At 29.8% G+C, this 18555-nt stretch overlaps 1 protein-coding gene across 3 annotated transcripts in view; it reads left to right on the forward strand.

The window, feature by feature from the left end:
• The window catches only part of LOC139519519 (exportin-7-like), a 39334-nt gene extending 20982 nt beyond the window's left edge, over positions 1-18352 (forward strand). Inside the window, exons 16-31 of one of the 3 annotated variants that reach the window (XR_011663615.1) lie at positions 98-233; positions 2838-2911; positions 3367-3511; positions 4029-4185; positions 4595-4662; positions 5350-5438; positions 6181-6288; positions 6788-6870; positions 7569-7623; positions 8540-8699; positions 9077-9215; positions 9755-9915; positions 11893-11991; positions 12769-12896; positions 13705-14496; positions 14899-18352. Coding sequence is in view for 1 of the 3 variants with exons in the window: in XM_071311637.1 (XP_071167738.1) it covers positions 98-233; positions 2838-2911; positions 3367-3511; positions 4029-4185; positions 4595-4662; positions 5350-5438; positions 6181-6288; positions 6788-6870; positions 7569-7623; positions 8540-8699; positions 9077-9215; positions 9755-9915; positions 11893-11991; positions 12769-12896; positions 13705-13816 (1714 nt within the window). In the remaining 2 variants the exon portion in view is untranslated. The other 2 variants (XM_071311637.1, XR_011663616.1) reach the window with 2 other exon arrangements.
• The last annotated feature ends 203 nt before the right edge of the window (positions 18353-18555 follow it).

Here is an 18555-nt window from a genome sequence, read left to right on the forward strand (position 1 = left end):
ATGGCATATAGCCTTAGGTAAAAATCTTTATAATGGATAAAATAATGCTTCATATGTGTGTATCATTATGATTAGTGTATACTTCATGTTATTTTAGGGTTTTACAATTGATGAATCTAACAGACACAAGAATAGCTCAGGGTGGTTGTGAAAAACTTGATCTCGCAATACTTAGTTTCTTTGAACAATTTAGAAAAATTTATGTGGGCGATCAAGTGCATAAAATGTCTAAGGTAAGTGGTTAATATGAAGGCAAAACCTGTTTGGAACTTTGTTCTTTTGGATAGGCCAATGATAGTTTTTGAATTTTCTTAGGTTAATTTCAACATGTTTTCAAAAATACATACGACCCAATCATTTAATAAACCACACCAACCTGCTGATCTTCAGAATTTTAAGTAAATTATACACAAATTCAGGTGCAGCACATTATTTATATGGTTTTACCAGGCTTTGTTATTACAGTATTAAAAATTACAAGATACTCTCAACTGTTTTTAGCAAGTTAACTAAGTTATTTGTATTTGTTTCATTTTTATACGACCGCAAAATTTGAAAAATTTTTCGTCGTATATTGCTATCACGTTGGCGTCGGCGTCGTCGTCGTCGTCGTCGTCGTCGTCGTCGTCGTCGTCGTCGTCGTCATCCGGCGTCCGAATACTTTTAGTTTTCGCACTCTAACTTTAGTAAAAGTAAATGGAAATCTATGAAATTTTAACACAAGGTTTATGACCACAAAAGGAAGGTTGGTATTGATTTTGGGAGTTTTGGTCCCAACATTTTAGGAATTAGGGGCCAAAAAGGGCCCAAATAAGCATTTTCTTGGTTTTCGCACTATAACTTTAGTTTAAGTTAATAGAAATCTATGAAATTTTGACACAAGGTTTATGACTACAAAAGGAAGGTTGGTATTGATTTTGGGAGTTTAGGTCCCAACAGTTTAGGAATTAGGGGCCAAAAAGGGACCCAAATAAGCATTTTTCTTGGTTTTCGCACCATAACGTTAGTATAAGTAAATAGAAATCTATGAAATTTAAACACAAGGTTTATGACCATAAAAGGAAGGTTGGTATTGATTTTGGGAGTTTTGGTCCCAACAGAATAAGGGGCCCAAAGGGTCCAAAATTAAACTTTGTTTGATTTCATCAAAATTGAATAATTGGGGTTCTTTGATATGCCGAATCTAACTGTCATGACTGTGTATGTAGATTCTTAACTTTTGGTCCCGTTTTCAAATTGGTCTACATTAAGGTCCAAAGGGTCCAAAATTAAACTTAGTTTGATTTTGACAAAAAATGAATCAGTTAGGTTCTTTGATATGCTGAATCTAAAAATGTACTTAGATTCTTGATTATTGGCCCAGTTTTCAAGTTGGTCCAAATCGGGGTCCAAAATTAAACTTTGTTTGATTTCATCAAAAATTGAATAAATGGGGTTCTTTGATATACCAAATCTAACTGTGTATGTAGATTCTTCATTTTTGGTCCTGTTTTCAAATTGGTCTACACTAAAGTCCAAAGGGTCCAAAATTAAACTTAGTCTGATTTCAACAAAAATTGAAATCTTGGGGTTCTTTGATATGCTGAATCCCAAAATGTACTTAGATTTTTTTTATTATGGGCCCAGTTTTCAAGTTGGTCCAAATCAGGATCTAAAATTATTATATTAAGTGTTGTGCAATAGCAAGTCTTTTCAATTGCACAGTATTGCGCAATGGCAAGAAATATCTAATTGCACAATATTGTGAAATAGCAAATTTTTTTTTAATTAGAGTTATCTTTCTTTGTCCAGAATAGTAAGCAAGAAATATCTAATTGCAAAATATTGTGCAATAGCAAGATTTTTTTTTAATTGGAGTTATCTTTCTTTGTCCAGAATCAACTTAAATCTTTGTTATATACAATATACAATGTATATTCACTTTTTACTACCAACTGATAAATTATAATAAATAACATTCAGTGATAACAAGCAGTTTTTTTTACATCTTAATATTTTATGATGTATTTAAATGAGTAGTTATTGTTGCAAACTCCATTAGAAATTTTAATTGAGATTAGTTTTGGAATAAGGGAAAGGGGGATGTGATTAAAAAAATTGGGTTCAATTTTTCTCATTTGAAATTTCATAAATAAAAAAGAAAATTTCTTCAAACATTTTTATGCCCCACCTACGATAGTAGAGGGGCATTATGTTTTCTGGTCTGTGCGTCCGTCCGTCCGTCTCTCCGTTCGTTCGTCCGTCCGTTCGTCCGTCCGTCTGTCCCGCTTCAGGTTAAAGTTTTTGGTCAAGGTAGTTTTTGATGAAGTTTAAGTCCAATCGACTTCAAACTTAGTACACATGTCCCCTATGATATGATCTTTCTAATTTTAATGCCAAATTAGAGGTTTTACCCCAATTTCACGGTCCACTGAACATGGAAAATGATAGTGCGAGTGGGGCATTCGTGTACTGAGGACACATTTTGTTTTGAGAGGATTAATATTCAACAGCATAGTGAATTGCTCTAAGAGAAAACAAAAATTTTAAGTTCATTAGAACACATTCATTCTGTGTCAGAAACCTATGCTGTGTCAACTATTTAATCACAATCCAAATTTAGAGCTGAATCCAGCTTGAATGTTGTGTCCATACTTGCCCCAACCGTTCAGGGTTCAACCTCTGCGGTCGTATAAAGCTACGCCCTGCGGAGCATCTGGTTGTATTGAAAATAATTTAATGTACTTTTTTTTCTCCAAAAAATCAGTCTTTTTTTATAATAAATACTTGGTGAATATTTTTTTAAGGTCGAGGCATTTGTATCATGTGTACTTATTGTTACAACTTCATATTTTCAGGTTTATAGAAAACTATCAGAAGTTTTAGGACTAAGTGATGAATCTATGGTATTAAGTGTTTTTATAGGCAAAATGTAAGTACCAGAAATGTTGATTTAATTTCATCGATACCATCATAGAAATATTGTTTATCATGTTTATAGACAGCTTCTTGTTATTAAATATTTTAAGCAATAAATCACATGTTGATTTAGATAATTTTTCTTGACACTTGAGCATGAATACCAAAATTTTCGCTGTGTACATTACTGTACAAGTTAATGTAAGTTTCATCTTTTCTTACTAACTTTTATAATTCAATCATACTATTGTATTGGTCCCTTAAAGTTATAAGGAAAATGTATTGGAAAATTGAATATTTTATAGGGAAAATGTTTAAGGGAGTAAGAAGTATGCATTTCTAATAAGTCTCCAAAATTAAGTAAAAGGATTGACATAATATTGATATATAGTGTATGCAGGATAAAGGACAAAAGAGAAAAAAAATGGTATCCATGAATACATTTGAATCTATTTATCTTAATTGCAGAATTACAAATTTGAAGTACTGGGCCAGGAGTGAGCAGATCATATCAAAAACACTGCAGCTACTTAGTGATCTCTCTGTAGGATACAGTAGTGTTAGAAAACTTGTTAAATTAGAAGCCGTCCAATTCATGTTGAATAATCATACTGTAAGTTCTATGTATGTCAGATGTGATAGATTCAGTTAAGTTATGTAATGCAATGATGATTTTTATCCGATTCTCCGCATTTGAAAGAAGTTATAAAGTCAAGTTTCAAGTAGTTTCTTAAGGGAGACAACTTATCAGTAATTATTTTGCACTTATGAGATTTATTCCGAATTAATGTGTCTTTATGGGACCTCTGAATAAAAACAATGAGATCACTGTATCTTGTTTTAACATCAAAGTGATATATAATTGAAAGGAATTGTTTGATGGGATGAAATTAATGGAATTTTCAACTGTTAGTTATCCTATTAAAGTTTTAATTGAACCTATTTCACTGTAAAATATATCTTGTTTATTGAAGAATTAGAAGAAGAAAAGCAAGAAAAATATAGCAAAACTCAGTTGAACAATTAATTTCCTTATTTCTTCTAACAAGCACTATATTTCCCCAATTTATTATAATAATGTTAAGATACTGACTTTGTTATTTAATCATTTGTTTGTTTCTTTTTATCAGAGTGAACATTTTCCATTCCTTGGTATAAACACTACCAGCACAACCATGGCAGACATGAGATGTCGAACAACTTTTTATACTGCCCTCGGCAGGTTGTTACTTGTTGATCTCGGTGAAGATGAAGACAAATTTGACCAGTTTATGATGCCTTTAACTGGTACGGCTCATTAATTTAAGCTCTTTTAAGTTATTGTACACTATGATAAGGAAATAACATGTACATCTTAGTACATTTATTTGTAAAGATTGTCACAAGCTGGCATCATAACAAAGAAAAAATGAGCACAAAAAAAATTAGAAAAGAAAGCACTGAAAAACATCCATTATGTTTTTTCACAAGTTCTATTAAGAACACATACTTTCTTTTATTTGTGTTACATTCTGCAAGTAATATTTAAAAAAGATTATATTTCTGTGGTGAAAGTTGGAAATTTTCAAAGTTATTGTCAAAATTTGGATTAAGAACAACAATAGATGCAGCATTCCTTTAACTTGTCAAATTGTAACCCCATGTTTATACAATACGTCTCTTTTTTCTTATTAGTTAGTTTCTATTCTGTTCACAGCTGCTTTTGAAGCTGTAGGAAACATGATGTCTGATGTAAATATACAACTCAAGTCAGAAGAAGCAAAGGTATGTAATCTTTTAGGAAATATTATTTTCTTACTAAGTGGCACAAAGATTTAGGGTTAGGAATACTACTTTTCAAAGATAATTCTGTGAATAAGAATATTTGATATATTGAAATTCATGTTATGATCCTTAAAATGGTGTTCATACTGTTTTATTTCAAAGGCAAGAAAGAAAGAAATTTATTTGTTTTAATGTATAGAGATTTTTTTTAAATGAATCCTTACAATTATTTTCACAGTCTTGTATTTTTATGTACCCTTAATTCCTCATTTATATACAATTATCTCCCCACAGATTTCATATAGAATCCTGGTAAACCACATTTTTTAAGTACCATTTCTTTCCTACAAATAAGAACAACACAATCAGGGGAAAAAATCAGAAAGCATCACTTCAAGCAACATAATGTCACATTACAATGATGATAAAATTCCACAGGGAGAACAATGATTTACAGTCATGATACAAATCATGAAAGGGAAAGGACTTGGGCAGAAATCTCCATTGACCATCCTAGTTTCAAGATTTTTACAAGGTTGTTTTATTTCTTGTTTTATTTCTTGTTCTGTGTTTTTTATGGTTTAAAATATATCATATATATCATATCATTTTCTGGTGTCTTTTGATTAATTTTTGTATAAATCTGATATTAAATTTAATAACATACATATTTTATTTCTTTTGCAGAGATCACTAGTGGGCTTAGCTAGAGACTTAAGGGGATTAGCATTTGCTTTTAACACAAAAACTAGTTTTATGATGCTATTTGACTGGATGTATCCTTTTCGAAGCTGAATATGTATTATGTCTTTTATTTATAATGGGAGCTGTCTTGTGGTAAAATATTTGCAACAATAACAGGAGTCATTGGTGTAAAAAGAAATGCTTGCAGTTGCCCTTCAAGTGCCAGGGGTATCAATACTATAAACCATACAGACTGTATCAATATTAATGCAATTTGCTTCTAATTTTTCATCTGACAAACAAAACAATGATAGTATTTAAAACTGTTAGAGAATGATTGTAAATTGTATTGAATGCTGTACAATGGTCTTTAGCTTACATCTACAAAGTTTCGTCTCCAGTGGATGATCGTTTCATTGGCATTCTTACCACATCTCCTTATTTTTGACTAGGTTGGACAAATTTCTTATAGCAAATGTAGGTATAAATACTAACTCACTTAATGACTGAATAATAGCCAACAATAAACCATACTGGGCAATGGATTATATTATTATGATACAGGACACTACAAAATATAATATATAACAAGTCTAAAAGGGTACAACAACACCAAAAAATAATAACAAAATGTACAAATATTTTAAAAATACTTGGATGACATATATCCTTCATCAGTATGATCACGATGTAAAATGAATCATATCAATCTATTCTGATTACAAAACTATAACAATCTTGAAATCTATACAATAAAAGAGTTGTACCTGAACATCATTGAGATTCAACATACTATACAGGTTTATGGAAATGTTTTCTTAACTGATAATGCAGATATCCAGCCTATACTCCTGTGTTACATAGAGCCATAGAACTTTGGTATCCACAGCCTTGTGTTACAACACCAATATTAAAACTTGTCACAGAGTTAGCTCAAAGCAGGTAAACCATATTTAACTAAAAAATATTGTGCGTTTTGTTTTCAACTCATACATACTTTTTGTTGCAATTAATTTCTCCTTAAGAAGGAGAAAATATGACAAGAGCAATATTAAAGGTTGTCCCTAAAATTGCCAAAAAAAAACCCAAGATTCTTTTAACATGTTTATTATATTGAAAAATGATTAAGATGATGTGATCTGGTAATTTAAGTATTCCTGATGTAAATAATTTATGCATGTGAAAATTGAAATGACCATTTTACAAATAGTTTTTAGCAAAAGTAGCGCAAAAACATGTATAACCACCACCCCCACCATATTGTTTTTCTTGAATAGCCATTAAACGCAAGAAGATTGAATAATAATAATTGTGAAGTAAAAGATTATATTATTATAAACCAGATTTGTTACCAAATCTATAGCCATAATATTTATTTATAAATAATGACATACTAAAAAGCTCATGCTGTTTTAACAGAAGTTTATACAATGTTCTACAGGTCACAAAGATTAATGTTTGATGTATCCTCACCAAATGGTTACTTATTGTTTAGAGAAGTTAGTAAAATGATTGTCAGTTATGGTAGGTTAAAGTTAGTTAACATAGTGGTAGTTATACCTGGTTAAAGTTAGTAAAAGTTTTGGTAGTCATATCATGTTAAAGTTGAAGACTTGTAGATTTTATAAACATTTGAGTCATATTGTTATACACTATATATATGATGTCAGATGTTTACACACATATAAAAATAAGTCGATGTGGTACAACTTTCCACCAGAAAACAAATAATGAAGAAGCTAACACCTATATGTAACAGTACAGTCTTTAACAATGAGCAAAAGCCATACTGCATAGTAATCTATGAAAGGCCTAGGAAAATGACAAATGTAGAACAATTCAAATGAAAAAACTAAAGAAGTCTGATTTATGTACAAAGATACAAACTTTAAACAAGTATGATATACATCAACACAGGACAACCGCTGAATTACAGACTCCTGACTTGGGACAGGCACATACATGATGTGGCAGGGTTAAACATGTTTTCTTTTTCTTTTTTTTAATTCAATGGTGGACTTGTAATTATTGAAATATCTGTAACCACAGACGTAATTTTCTTTGGAATTATTTATCTACTTGCAAGAAGATATGGTATGATTATCAACTCTCCACAATGAAATACCTTTTTTGGGTCTAAACTGTAATTTATCCATTCAAAAATACATATTTCTATTTCCAAATAATTCAGATTTATTCAAACATGTTTTGTTTTTCTCCAGGTTCCAGAGTTCTTTCCTTAGGTGATGTTCCAAAAGACCAGATATATTCAATGAAGTATCCTTTAGTTCAAATTATAAACCAGAGTACATGTTCATAAATTGGTATAGGGTCAAAGAACAGAGATCAATCTCTTAAAGATTAAAAGGAATGTGGGTGAAAATAAGGGACAAAGTTTATTTGATCTGAACAGATAAGTTTTATGATATTATTTCTATGATAGCTATATATATAAAAATACAAAACAGTATAACAAAAAAAACATACTCTAAGGCAATTTCAAAAAGGAAAGTCCATAAAAATTGACAAAATCAAACACTAATAATCATCAGAACAATCAAAAACTAATCCATTATTCTGACTTGTATGTACAGGCATTTTCCAAGAAAATGGTGGGTTAAACCTAGTTTTATATCTAGCTAAACCTCACACTTGTTTGTCAATTGTTTATTGTTCAGTTATTTCGACAAAATTAGGTGAGTCACCCCAAAAAAACTTTGATAAATGAGAATATACCTACTGACAAAAGAAAACTGTTCAAAGTTGGTATATCAGTATTAACCTTTTCACTTACAAGATAATAATTTCTTTAGAGGTTAGAGGTTAGCTCACGTAAATAATATATTAAGGTGGTACCTAACACTACAGGGAGATAACTCTGTAAAATCAAATAAACGTTTTAATCACGTATTGTTAAGATATTAAGCTTCTCAGTGATCAAAATTAGTGTTTGTCAAACTGCTATATAACCAATGAAATTTTTCTGATAAAGTGGTTGGTTCAAATTTTTTTTAATTTTTATATTTTTGTCAAAGGGTCAAAGTAAACAAAATTTTATGAAAATTAAAAAAGCCAAATTAATATTAGTCAAGATGTTGGGTACCAACTTAAAATTAAGCTTTATACATTGATAGTTTAATGATGACATGTATTTAAATATATTTTTTACATAACAGTACTTAACAGTAATCAGATTAAAAGGAATATCTATATGTTTTTCAATGTTAAAGGCAGCTTTATGTGGGAATTATGTGAATTTTGGTGTGTTCAGACTGTATGGTGACGATGCTTTAGATGATGTGTTAAATATGTTTGTTAAGTTATTGTTATCTGTATCTCAACGAGATTTAATGGTGAGTAGGTCATTGTGTCAATGAAAAGCATTATTATTCATGAAAGAAAGGTCAATAAGTTCAGGAAATAGGGCTGCCATCACTTATAGGTATCGTGTGAGAGCCATAAGAAAGTGTTCAGTAGGACATTATTTTATGGAATTTATTAAAAAATATATTTACCAAGATAACAATGATGCCTGCAAGATTGGGCTTTATTTCATATCAATATACTTTAAAACTTAGTCCTTTAAAGGGAGATAATAAAAATTAGTTTTAGTGTTACAAATTTTATACAATTTCTTTTATTTTTGTTATAGAATAATCATTCTTTAGAATTGTTTTAACTTATTTATGTTATATTTATAGGTTTATTAAAAAAGAAAATTATTTTGCAGGATTACCCTAAACTAAGTCAGAATTATTATGGTTTATTAGAATGTTTAGCAAATGACCATATGTCCTTCATTAGTAACTTAGAACCACAAGTTTTTCTGTATATATTGTCCACAATATCAGAAGGATTAACTGCATTAGGTAAGTACTACTCTTATAAAAGTTAATTTGCAAGTTTTAGTATATTGTTGTTTATTCATGATATGTAAATTTGTTAATCGGTTTAAAAATTGTTCAATTAATGCAGAACGGTTTCTTTGTATGGATTGTCTGTATTTTCCACATATATTTTATTAGAAACATGCTTTGATATAGCTCTTCAAAGTTTCATATACATCTTTTGCTTTCAAACATTCAACCAAAGGCATTCCCATTGAAGATTAATCCAGAAAATGGCTTAGGAAATTTATAACGTTTTCATTATTTTGGCTGCACAAATTTATATCGTCTTTTGTTGTGCTAAATTATTCAAAAACTTCATTTAAACTTGTTAGTATAATGTGTTGCAGATACCATGTTTTATGTATAGGTTTCTTGTTGCTGTAGTAATTTGTTAATTCTGTTAGACACCATGTGTTACACAGGTTTCTGGTTTCCATAGTTATTATTTAAACCTATGGTGCAGGTACCATGATATGTAGTTTTCTGGTTGCTTTAGTAATGTTTTAATTATTTTCCAGATACCATGGTATGTACAGGTTGCTGTGCCACATTAGATACAGTCATCACCTATTTATTTAGAAGACTGACAAGTAAGAAGAAGAAGAGTTCCCCAGGAGCAGTCAGTGATAGTGAAGCATTCCTTAGAATTTTAGAATTACATCCAGACATTCTCCAACAGGTTTGATACAATCATTAGTTTACTGTTAAAATCAGAAAAAGGAAAAATAATGAATCATTGTGATATGAGTTGCAACACATGAATGTCAGTATCAAGCTGAGTATTAGGCTTTAGTTTGTCCATTATACTGGTGCTTGGTAATTGTAAACATAAACATTACAGTCTATCATAGTACTGTCTAATTTATGTTTTAATGAGAGAGTATTAGGCTTTAGTTTGTCGATTATACTGGTGCTTGGTAATTGTAAACATAAACATTACAGTCTATCATAGTACTGTCTAATTTATGTTTTAATGAGAGAGTATTAGGCTTTAGTTTGTCGATTATACTGGTGCTTGGTAATTGTAAACATAAACATTACAGTCTATCATAGTACTGTCTAATTTATGTTTTAATGAGAGAGTATTAGGCTTTAGTTTGTTGATTATACTGGTGCTTGGTAATTGTAAACATAAACATTACAGTCTATCATAGTACTGTCTAATTTATGTTTTAATGAGAGAGTATTAGGCTTTAGTTTGTCCATTATACTGGTGCTTGGTAATTGTAAACATAAACATTACAGTCTATCATAGTACTGTCTAATTTATGTTTTAATGAGAGAGTATTAGGCTTTAGTTTGTCCATTATACTGGTGCTTGGTAATTGTAAACATAAACATTACAGTCTATCATAGTACTGTCTAATTTATGTTTTAATGAGAGAGTATTGGGCTTTAGTTTGTCGATTATACTGGTGCTTGGTAATTGTAAACATAAACATTACAGTCTATCATAGTACTGTCTAATTTATGTTTTAATGAGAGAGTATTAGGCTTTAGTTTGTCGATTATACTGGTGCTTGGTAATTGTAAACATAAACATTACAGTCTATCATAGTACTGTCTAATTTATGTTTTAATGAGAGAGTATTAGGCTTTAGTTTGTCGATTATACTGGTGCTTGGTAATTGTAAACATAAACATTACAGTCTATCATAGTACTGTCTAATTTATGTTTTAATGAGAGAGTATTAGGCTTTAGTTTGTTGATTATACTGGTGCTTGGTAATTGTAAACATAAACATTACAGTCTATCATAGTACTGTCTAATTTATGTTTTAATGAGAGAGTATTAGGCTTTAGTTTGTCCATTATACTGGTGCTTGGTAATTGTAAACATAAACATTACAGTCTATCATAGTACTGTCTAATTTATGTTTTAATGAGAGAGTATTAGGCTTTAGTTTGTCCATTATACTGGTGCTTGGTAATTGTAAACATAAACATTACAGTCTATCATAGTACTGTCTAATTTATGTTTTAATGAGAGAGTATTGGGCTTTAGTTTGTCGATTATACTGGTGCTTGGTAATTGTAAACATAAACATTACAGTCTATCATAGTACTGTCTAATTTATGTTTTAATGAGAGAGTATTAGGCTTTAGTTTGTCGATTATACTGGTGCTTGGTAATTGTAAACATAAACATTACAGTCTATCATAGTACTGTCTAATTTATGTTTTAATGAGAGAGTATTAGGCTTTAGTTTGTCGATTATACTGGTGCTTGGTAATTGTAAACATAAACATTACAGTCTATCATAGTACTGTCTAATTTATGAGAGAGAAAAGACATAACATGCATATCTCTTTAAAGTTAAATATTTTTTGGATAATCTGTTTTCCATATTTAATTTCGTAGAAAAAAAACAATGTGTTAAATGATCATTTTTGTATAAAGATGTCAAGCATTACATATGACGTTAGAAGTTTCATTTCTTCCCTGAAGTTACTGTACCATATTACAACAATTATAAAAACTTTAAAAAAAAATTCATAATTATAGAAGGTATGAAGAATTTTACTGTTAATATTATGAAATATACATACAATATTCCTTTTCCTCGTAACTTATTTTACTTATTCGACATCCACATAGAACTGCAATATAAGTGTTTTATAATTCAAACTCTTCAAATGTATCTTCTTATTTCAGATGTTGTCTACAGTGTTAAATATCATTATGTTTGAAGACTGTAGAAATCAGTGGTCCATGTCACGTCCATTACTAGGTTTAATATTACTTAATGAAAATGTAAGTAATAACAGTAACATGGGAGGTCTTATACTGTAATTAAACTCTCTATTCAATGTGGACAGCCAATTTCATATGCATGGATTTTAATGTATGTAATTGGAAATTTGTGTGAAATATGGGAGTTATATCCTTATTTAATTACTGCCTAGTAGGTCTTGTGGTAATGTTTTTGCCTCGTATGTTGGAGGTTTGAATACTGGCTGGGTCAAACCAATTCTGTAGTTGGTATTTGCTGCTTCACTGCTAATCATACTGAATATCGGAGTTGAAATAATAAGTCCAGGTAGGGTGACATGTCCTGAAGACTGTGACCTTTTGATCTACCACATTCAAAATCTAGCTTGTTGAGTTGGTCCTATAAATAGCAGGGTTTCATATTCATAATACATTAGCATGTTCCCACCCTGAATAAGCATTTAATTGGCTGCTAGAAGTTAAACAGCCATCCATCTATCATCATAATCATCATTATCATCATCTCATATAATTTTGATTCACATTAATTCAAATTCACATTTGTTGCTTAATTGCAGGGCAAATATTGAATATAAAAAGACATTTTACACTTAAACCTTTATCATGAATTTGAAAGCTTAGAACTTGGACTTTCTAGAGAAAAAATAAAAATTATGGATTTAGAAATTGGTTGAATTTAGATAAATCTATTTCACCTGTAAGTGCACCAGCACCAATGACCATAATATATAACACATAACATAAATAAATCACACTATCTACTGTAAATTAATCACCTGAATAATTTATGTATTTCAGTATTTCAACAAATTAAGAGACAATATTATATCCAATCAACCAAATGACAAACAACAGAGTATGGCTCTATGTTTTGAAAATTTAATGAATGGAATAGATAGATCGCTTTTATCTAAAAATAGAGATAGGTAAGTTGTGCTATTTATAACATAAGATTGACCTACTGTATGATTGACAGAATATCTGAATCTTTATAACCATACAAATACAGCAAATGTTCAGATGAAGAACAGCAATACATTGTTTGTTTACTGTTAATTCCTGTTATTTCAATATCTTACACATATTTCTGTATGCAAATTTAACTGAAATCGCAATTAACAATCTCTCATTTTTGTCTATTCTTAAAAAATCACAATAATAAATACATGCAATATTATTTAAATTTACGGTATTAAATTTAAGAGAGAAAAATGAAAATCTTTAATTCATTTTCCTTCCATTTAGTAAACAGTGTACCAAATATGTTATGCTTTAAAAAAAAAATACAGGTAAATCTTAGGTGAAATTCTAATTAACCCTGATTGTTATAAAAACAAATTATTTATCAAAACATCTATTGTTATTTGCAAGTGGGAATAGAAGGAATAGTATTTTTAAAAAGTGGGAATAGGAGGAAGACACAATTCAAAGTTTAATTCCTTGGACAGGGTTAATTCAAATCTCTAATTTCTGAAAGCGATATTATGTTGATGTTACACTTTAATTTCAGTTGAAGAGACTGAGTGAACCAAAATATTTGAGAGAAAGAATTTTCTAAAAATCAATCAATTGGCCTTCAAAATTAACAATTTCATGTTTTATAGGTTATAATTTTGTAATCAAAGTGCTTTCAATATGATATTAAAAAGAATATCCAAGGACAGAAACCTTCATATAGGAATGCAGGTATTATTTTAATATAATTTAATTCATTCCATCTATTTATTACTTCAGATTTACACAGAATTTGTCAATGTTTCGACGAGATGTGAATGACTCTTTGAAGGCTCCCGGTGGGTCAAGTCCATCGCCGTCACCTTCATTAGACATGATGAATTGTGGGTGACTAGGCCTGTGATAATCATCCAATCATTTCATCTTGTGTTTTTGTGAAAGGGAGATGATTTAGCTGAAGATCAAAGACTGTATACCTGTTGGAAGATTGTGATATTTGTTTAAATGTCTACAGCAATAGATACCAGGACTAGAAATTTGGTTAGCTTGTTATAAGGGATACTGGAGAAAGATTAGACTTCTGAATGCCACCAGACTCATTGCGTTCTGATAAAAAGAAGCCGGGATGTCTTTAATAATGTGAAGATAGATTCACTTTCATTGTTTTTTCACAGATTTTTACCAACTTTAAAGGCACACTCTGAATTTCATGTGGGATTTTTTAAAAAGATTCTACAGTCCTACGGTCATACACCATTAATAAAAAAATCATCACTTCTACTCAGCAAGATACAAAATGATCTCATTACTTTAAAAAAGGAAGTAACTTACTATTTATAGGAATATGCTAGATTGTTCAAAACTGTTATATTATACCACAGTCTTCCCATATAAAACTGCCTGGCTTCATATTTTAAAACAACTTGTAAACAAAATGAAAACCCATATCTATTATTTAATTTTGAATGAGAAATAATTAGTCTTAATTGTGTTCACAATGCAAGGCTCTTTAGTTTAATTGTAAATATAATTATTTATCCTGCAACCAGCCTTATATTGTACAAATAACAGGTATACAAATAAATTTTTGCTTTATTTGTACATGTACAAATAAAGTCTCCTGTTACCCGCTTTGACATTGAGCAAGCGGTAAGACTGATATTTCTTTCTGAGTAACAGTTCATTTTGGGGTGCTCATCGCGGTCCACGTTTCAACTATGTCGATTTTTTTGAAAAATCAAAAGCAATGATTTCGATTTGAACAGCTAACCTCAAGTACCGGGTGTAAATTGCAGGATAAAAACAATATATGTACATTGTCGGAAAATATAAAATTTATTTGTACTTGCTACGAAACAGGAGAAAAGCTCGGCATAGCCTCGCTTTTTTTCCATGTTTCTAAAGCTCATACAAATAAATTTTATATTTTACGACAATGTACTTATATTGTTTTTTGCATATAAATTGTATTAGGATATTTTATTCCGAGCAAAAGAATTTATAAATTTGAAAATTTGTAGATGTAGCTTTTGATTTGTTCTTTTGTTTGACCTTTTGTCTGTTTATTTTTAAATAAACAAGCAGTGATGGTTTGAAGCCTTGCAAGTAGAAACCTTGATAAGAATTTATCTAAATTGTTATACCTCTTGAGACTTGTCTGTTTTAAAGCAACTATAGTCAGACCAACAAATGTATCCCACCGATTTAGTATGTTATTGGCTGTATATAGTTTATTTTACTTACTAACTTTTAAACAGTAGAGATATTACAACAAAATGATTATAATCTTCTTATTGTCAACTTTTAATGATATTTTCAAATGAACATGAAATTTTGTTCTGAGTGTTCGGGCATGAGCATGTGTAAAATACTCAGGTTTCAAAGCACAGAAAAAATGAATAACAACTACATGGGGGTGCCTAAAAGTTTTATGACAAATTATATTGGTTTGAAGGGTCAAACACAGCAAATTCTTGTTTTCAAATTTGCATTAACAGTGGGCATTCTGATTTAAATATTGAATAAGACATACAATTAAATAAATGTTTAACTTATTGGTTTATTCAGTGGCGGTTTGAGGGTGATGGGTATTTCTACTTAATTTTTTTCAGTCCCTCAATTTCCTATCTTGTTCCATTTGAGAGGCAGTTGGTGCTCTGTAAATTTAATTGCCATGTTGGTTTTAGGTACAATTGGTGCAGGGATTGGGAGTATTAACTAAAGTGCTGAATGTTTATGATAATAGTGCTATATTTGTAATAATAGAAAATGTACTTAAGTGAAATCCATTTCACAGAGTAATAAACACCTCGCTTGATATGTTTTTGAGAGATATTTAAAATCTATTTTTAAGGGTTGTTCTATTATTAATCAATAGTCTACAGTATCATCAAAACTTACTCAAAATGAACACAGTGCCAACAAAACATCTACATCATTATTTTATGTCGGCTAAAAAATGCTCAGCCAACTACAAAAAATAGATAAACAAAGTAGAAGTTAGCCTTACGGTTCTTGATGTTTAACTGTGTTGTGGTTGTTATGAAAATTCAAATGTTTTTCATGCTTCTCAAAAAATTGCAAAATTTAAGACTCAATCATGTTTTCTCCTTACTCTTTTATTGCAGAGGAAATGAAACCTTTCTTCAGAATCGGGACCTTTTTATCTTGGAATTTAGACTTTTGCAACATGATGAAATGTTCCAAAAATTTAGATGCCCAAATGAAGAGGTATGGATTCTGGGGAATTGTTTTATAGCCTTAGCAATAAGCATCATAACAATAGATCAAGACATTTGAAAAATACTCTTCAGATATACAGACTATTCAATAGTTCATAGTCACATGAATATCAATTTATTGCTAAATGATTCTTGTTGTATTGCTTTATAGGACTGATGTATTAATATTTTTATCTGTAATTAAGCAATCAACAAACAAAGCTAGATAATTTTATATGCAATTTCATTTAAAAAAAAGTGTATTTGCATAATTTTATGTTTTTCCAAGCAATTAGTGCCTTGCCTGTAGTACCATTCATTTTTGCAGAAACTTCTCATTTGTGCATGCAATTTTGCAAAATTGAAGTTAAATGAAATGCATGTTTCAATGCATAAAAGTACAGATTTACACATTTCTAAAACAATTTAAAAAATTATTTTTGGCTGTTTATGTATTTTGTTTAAGTATATTCTCTTCTAATATCAAAATGACAATGTTTTTCTCTCAGAAATTGACAAAAGGCAACATCGTTAAGTTATTTTTTTATTAAAGAAAATCTTAATCTTCTGCTTTGTATGTATTTTGAAGAAATTAACCATCTATAATAAGAATTTGTTTGAATATGCTAATACAATGTATTTCTGATTGTCACAACAGAATTATTTAATTTAATATTGATTTCACAAATAACATACCTTTTGGGCTCATTTGTAAATTGAAAAGAACAGTTGTGTGTTAACATTCCATGATTTTTATGTTTCTAAAGGCAGTTGACAAAATGAGATAAAACCTGGCCTTGTGGCACAAAACTTTTGACTGAGATTGTTGTACTCAGGCTCAAGAATCAACCAATTGAAAAAAACTGGATTTAGTGTTTGTATCACAAATTTTGTACTTCTAGTACTGTGTAAAGTTTTATGACTTAAAACCCAGTGCTCAGTATTACTACAAGATTTTCACATTTTATAACTTTCGCTGATTTAAATCTTATAGCTGTCATTTTCAAATTTAAAAAAATGAGCCAAGTTATTAACCGCAAGAACAAACAAAAACTTGATAAAAGTAATCAAAATGAATTGCTTTATGTTTGAATATGTTAATCAGATAATTGGTGGTGTGGTAGTGAGTAATACATTACACTTTTTTTCTGTACATTTTGACTGCATCATGTGACTTCATCATGTGATAGGATATAAATGTTTGTATAGAAAGTTATACATTTCATGTGTTCATTTCATATTGATTGCAGTTTGTTGTACAAATTCTGTTGTTTAATTTAGTATGTTTGTATTGAATGTATGATTTTGAAAGTTGTTTATTTGTTATTTGTTAAAGCATGGTTTTGTGGTTGAATGGATTTTAAACGGAAAGGATGTTTTCATCGACTTATCACATTTAAACATTTGTGGTAGGACTTTTGAATTTGGGTAAAGTATATGATGTAAAAAGGTAAAAAAAGAAATTTAGAAACTATTTGGCAAAATTCAAAAGAGTCTTTAAATGGACAAAGTTATTTAATTCATGGGTCATACCAAATTATTGGAATAGCCAAGTTATGTCAAGGCTTTTAACTACAGTGATTTGACAATTATCAATTGTCAAATGTCCCAATATGTTGAACAAAACCAGTGAGGAATGCTTTTTAATGGTCCCCTGTCTAAATTCCATTAATTAATACTGCCAGGATTTAAAGATGGCAGTCATTGATGTAAACATAAATTAAAGAAAAAAAGGAGATAAAAATTACTTGGTTAATATTGTTATTAGGTGTAAGGTGTCGATAAGAAAAACCATAACTCTATTTTGAATTCAAAATTTTGTTGCTTACAAACATTTTATGAAATATTTGTGAATATTATTTATTCATACATACTGTCAAATCCAAATAACTGAAATTACGTATAAATTATCAACATATTTTAGTTGCTTGACTTGTAAATGCCAATACACAATGTTATTGCTAGGTTTTTCGGTATTGCAAGCTTGTTGCCAATGTCTAGGTCTTTCTAGAGACTTTAGAACTCTAATCAGAGATAAATCTGTATTTTTAAGGATTACATTTTTATAGAGACATTTTCATGACTGACATTATGTTGTGTACCTAAATGACAAGAATAAAAGAGATGAAAATATGGATTATATTTGAATGTATGGGGAAAGGGATTTTGTTATGAGCTGGGGGAAATAAATTTTTGTAAAACATGCATATTTAGTTGTTTTTCTGTTGCCTACTTATCAAGTAGAACACTTCAAATCAGGTATCTGAAATAAAAAAAAGCCTGATTTTGATGAAGTGATTATTTTTATGCCCACCTACCATAAAATAGGGGCAAATATGTTTTCTGGTATGTGGGTTTGTTCATTCGTTTGTTCGTCCGTCAGTCTGTCTCGCTTCAGGTTAAAAGTTTT

The sequence above is a fragment of the Mytilus edulis genome, chromosome 4, assembly GCF_963676685.1.
Source record: "Mytilus edulis chromosome 4, xbMytEdul2.2, whole genome shotgun sequence".
Taxonomy (NCBI): Eukaryota; Metazoa; Mollusca; class Bivalvia; order Mytilida; family Mytilidae; genus Mytilus; species Mytilus edulis.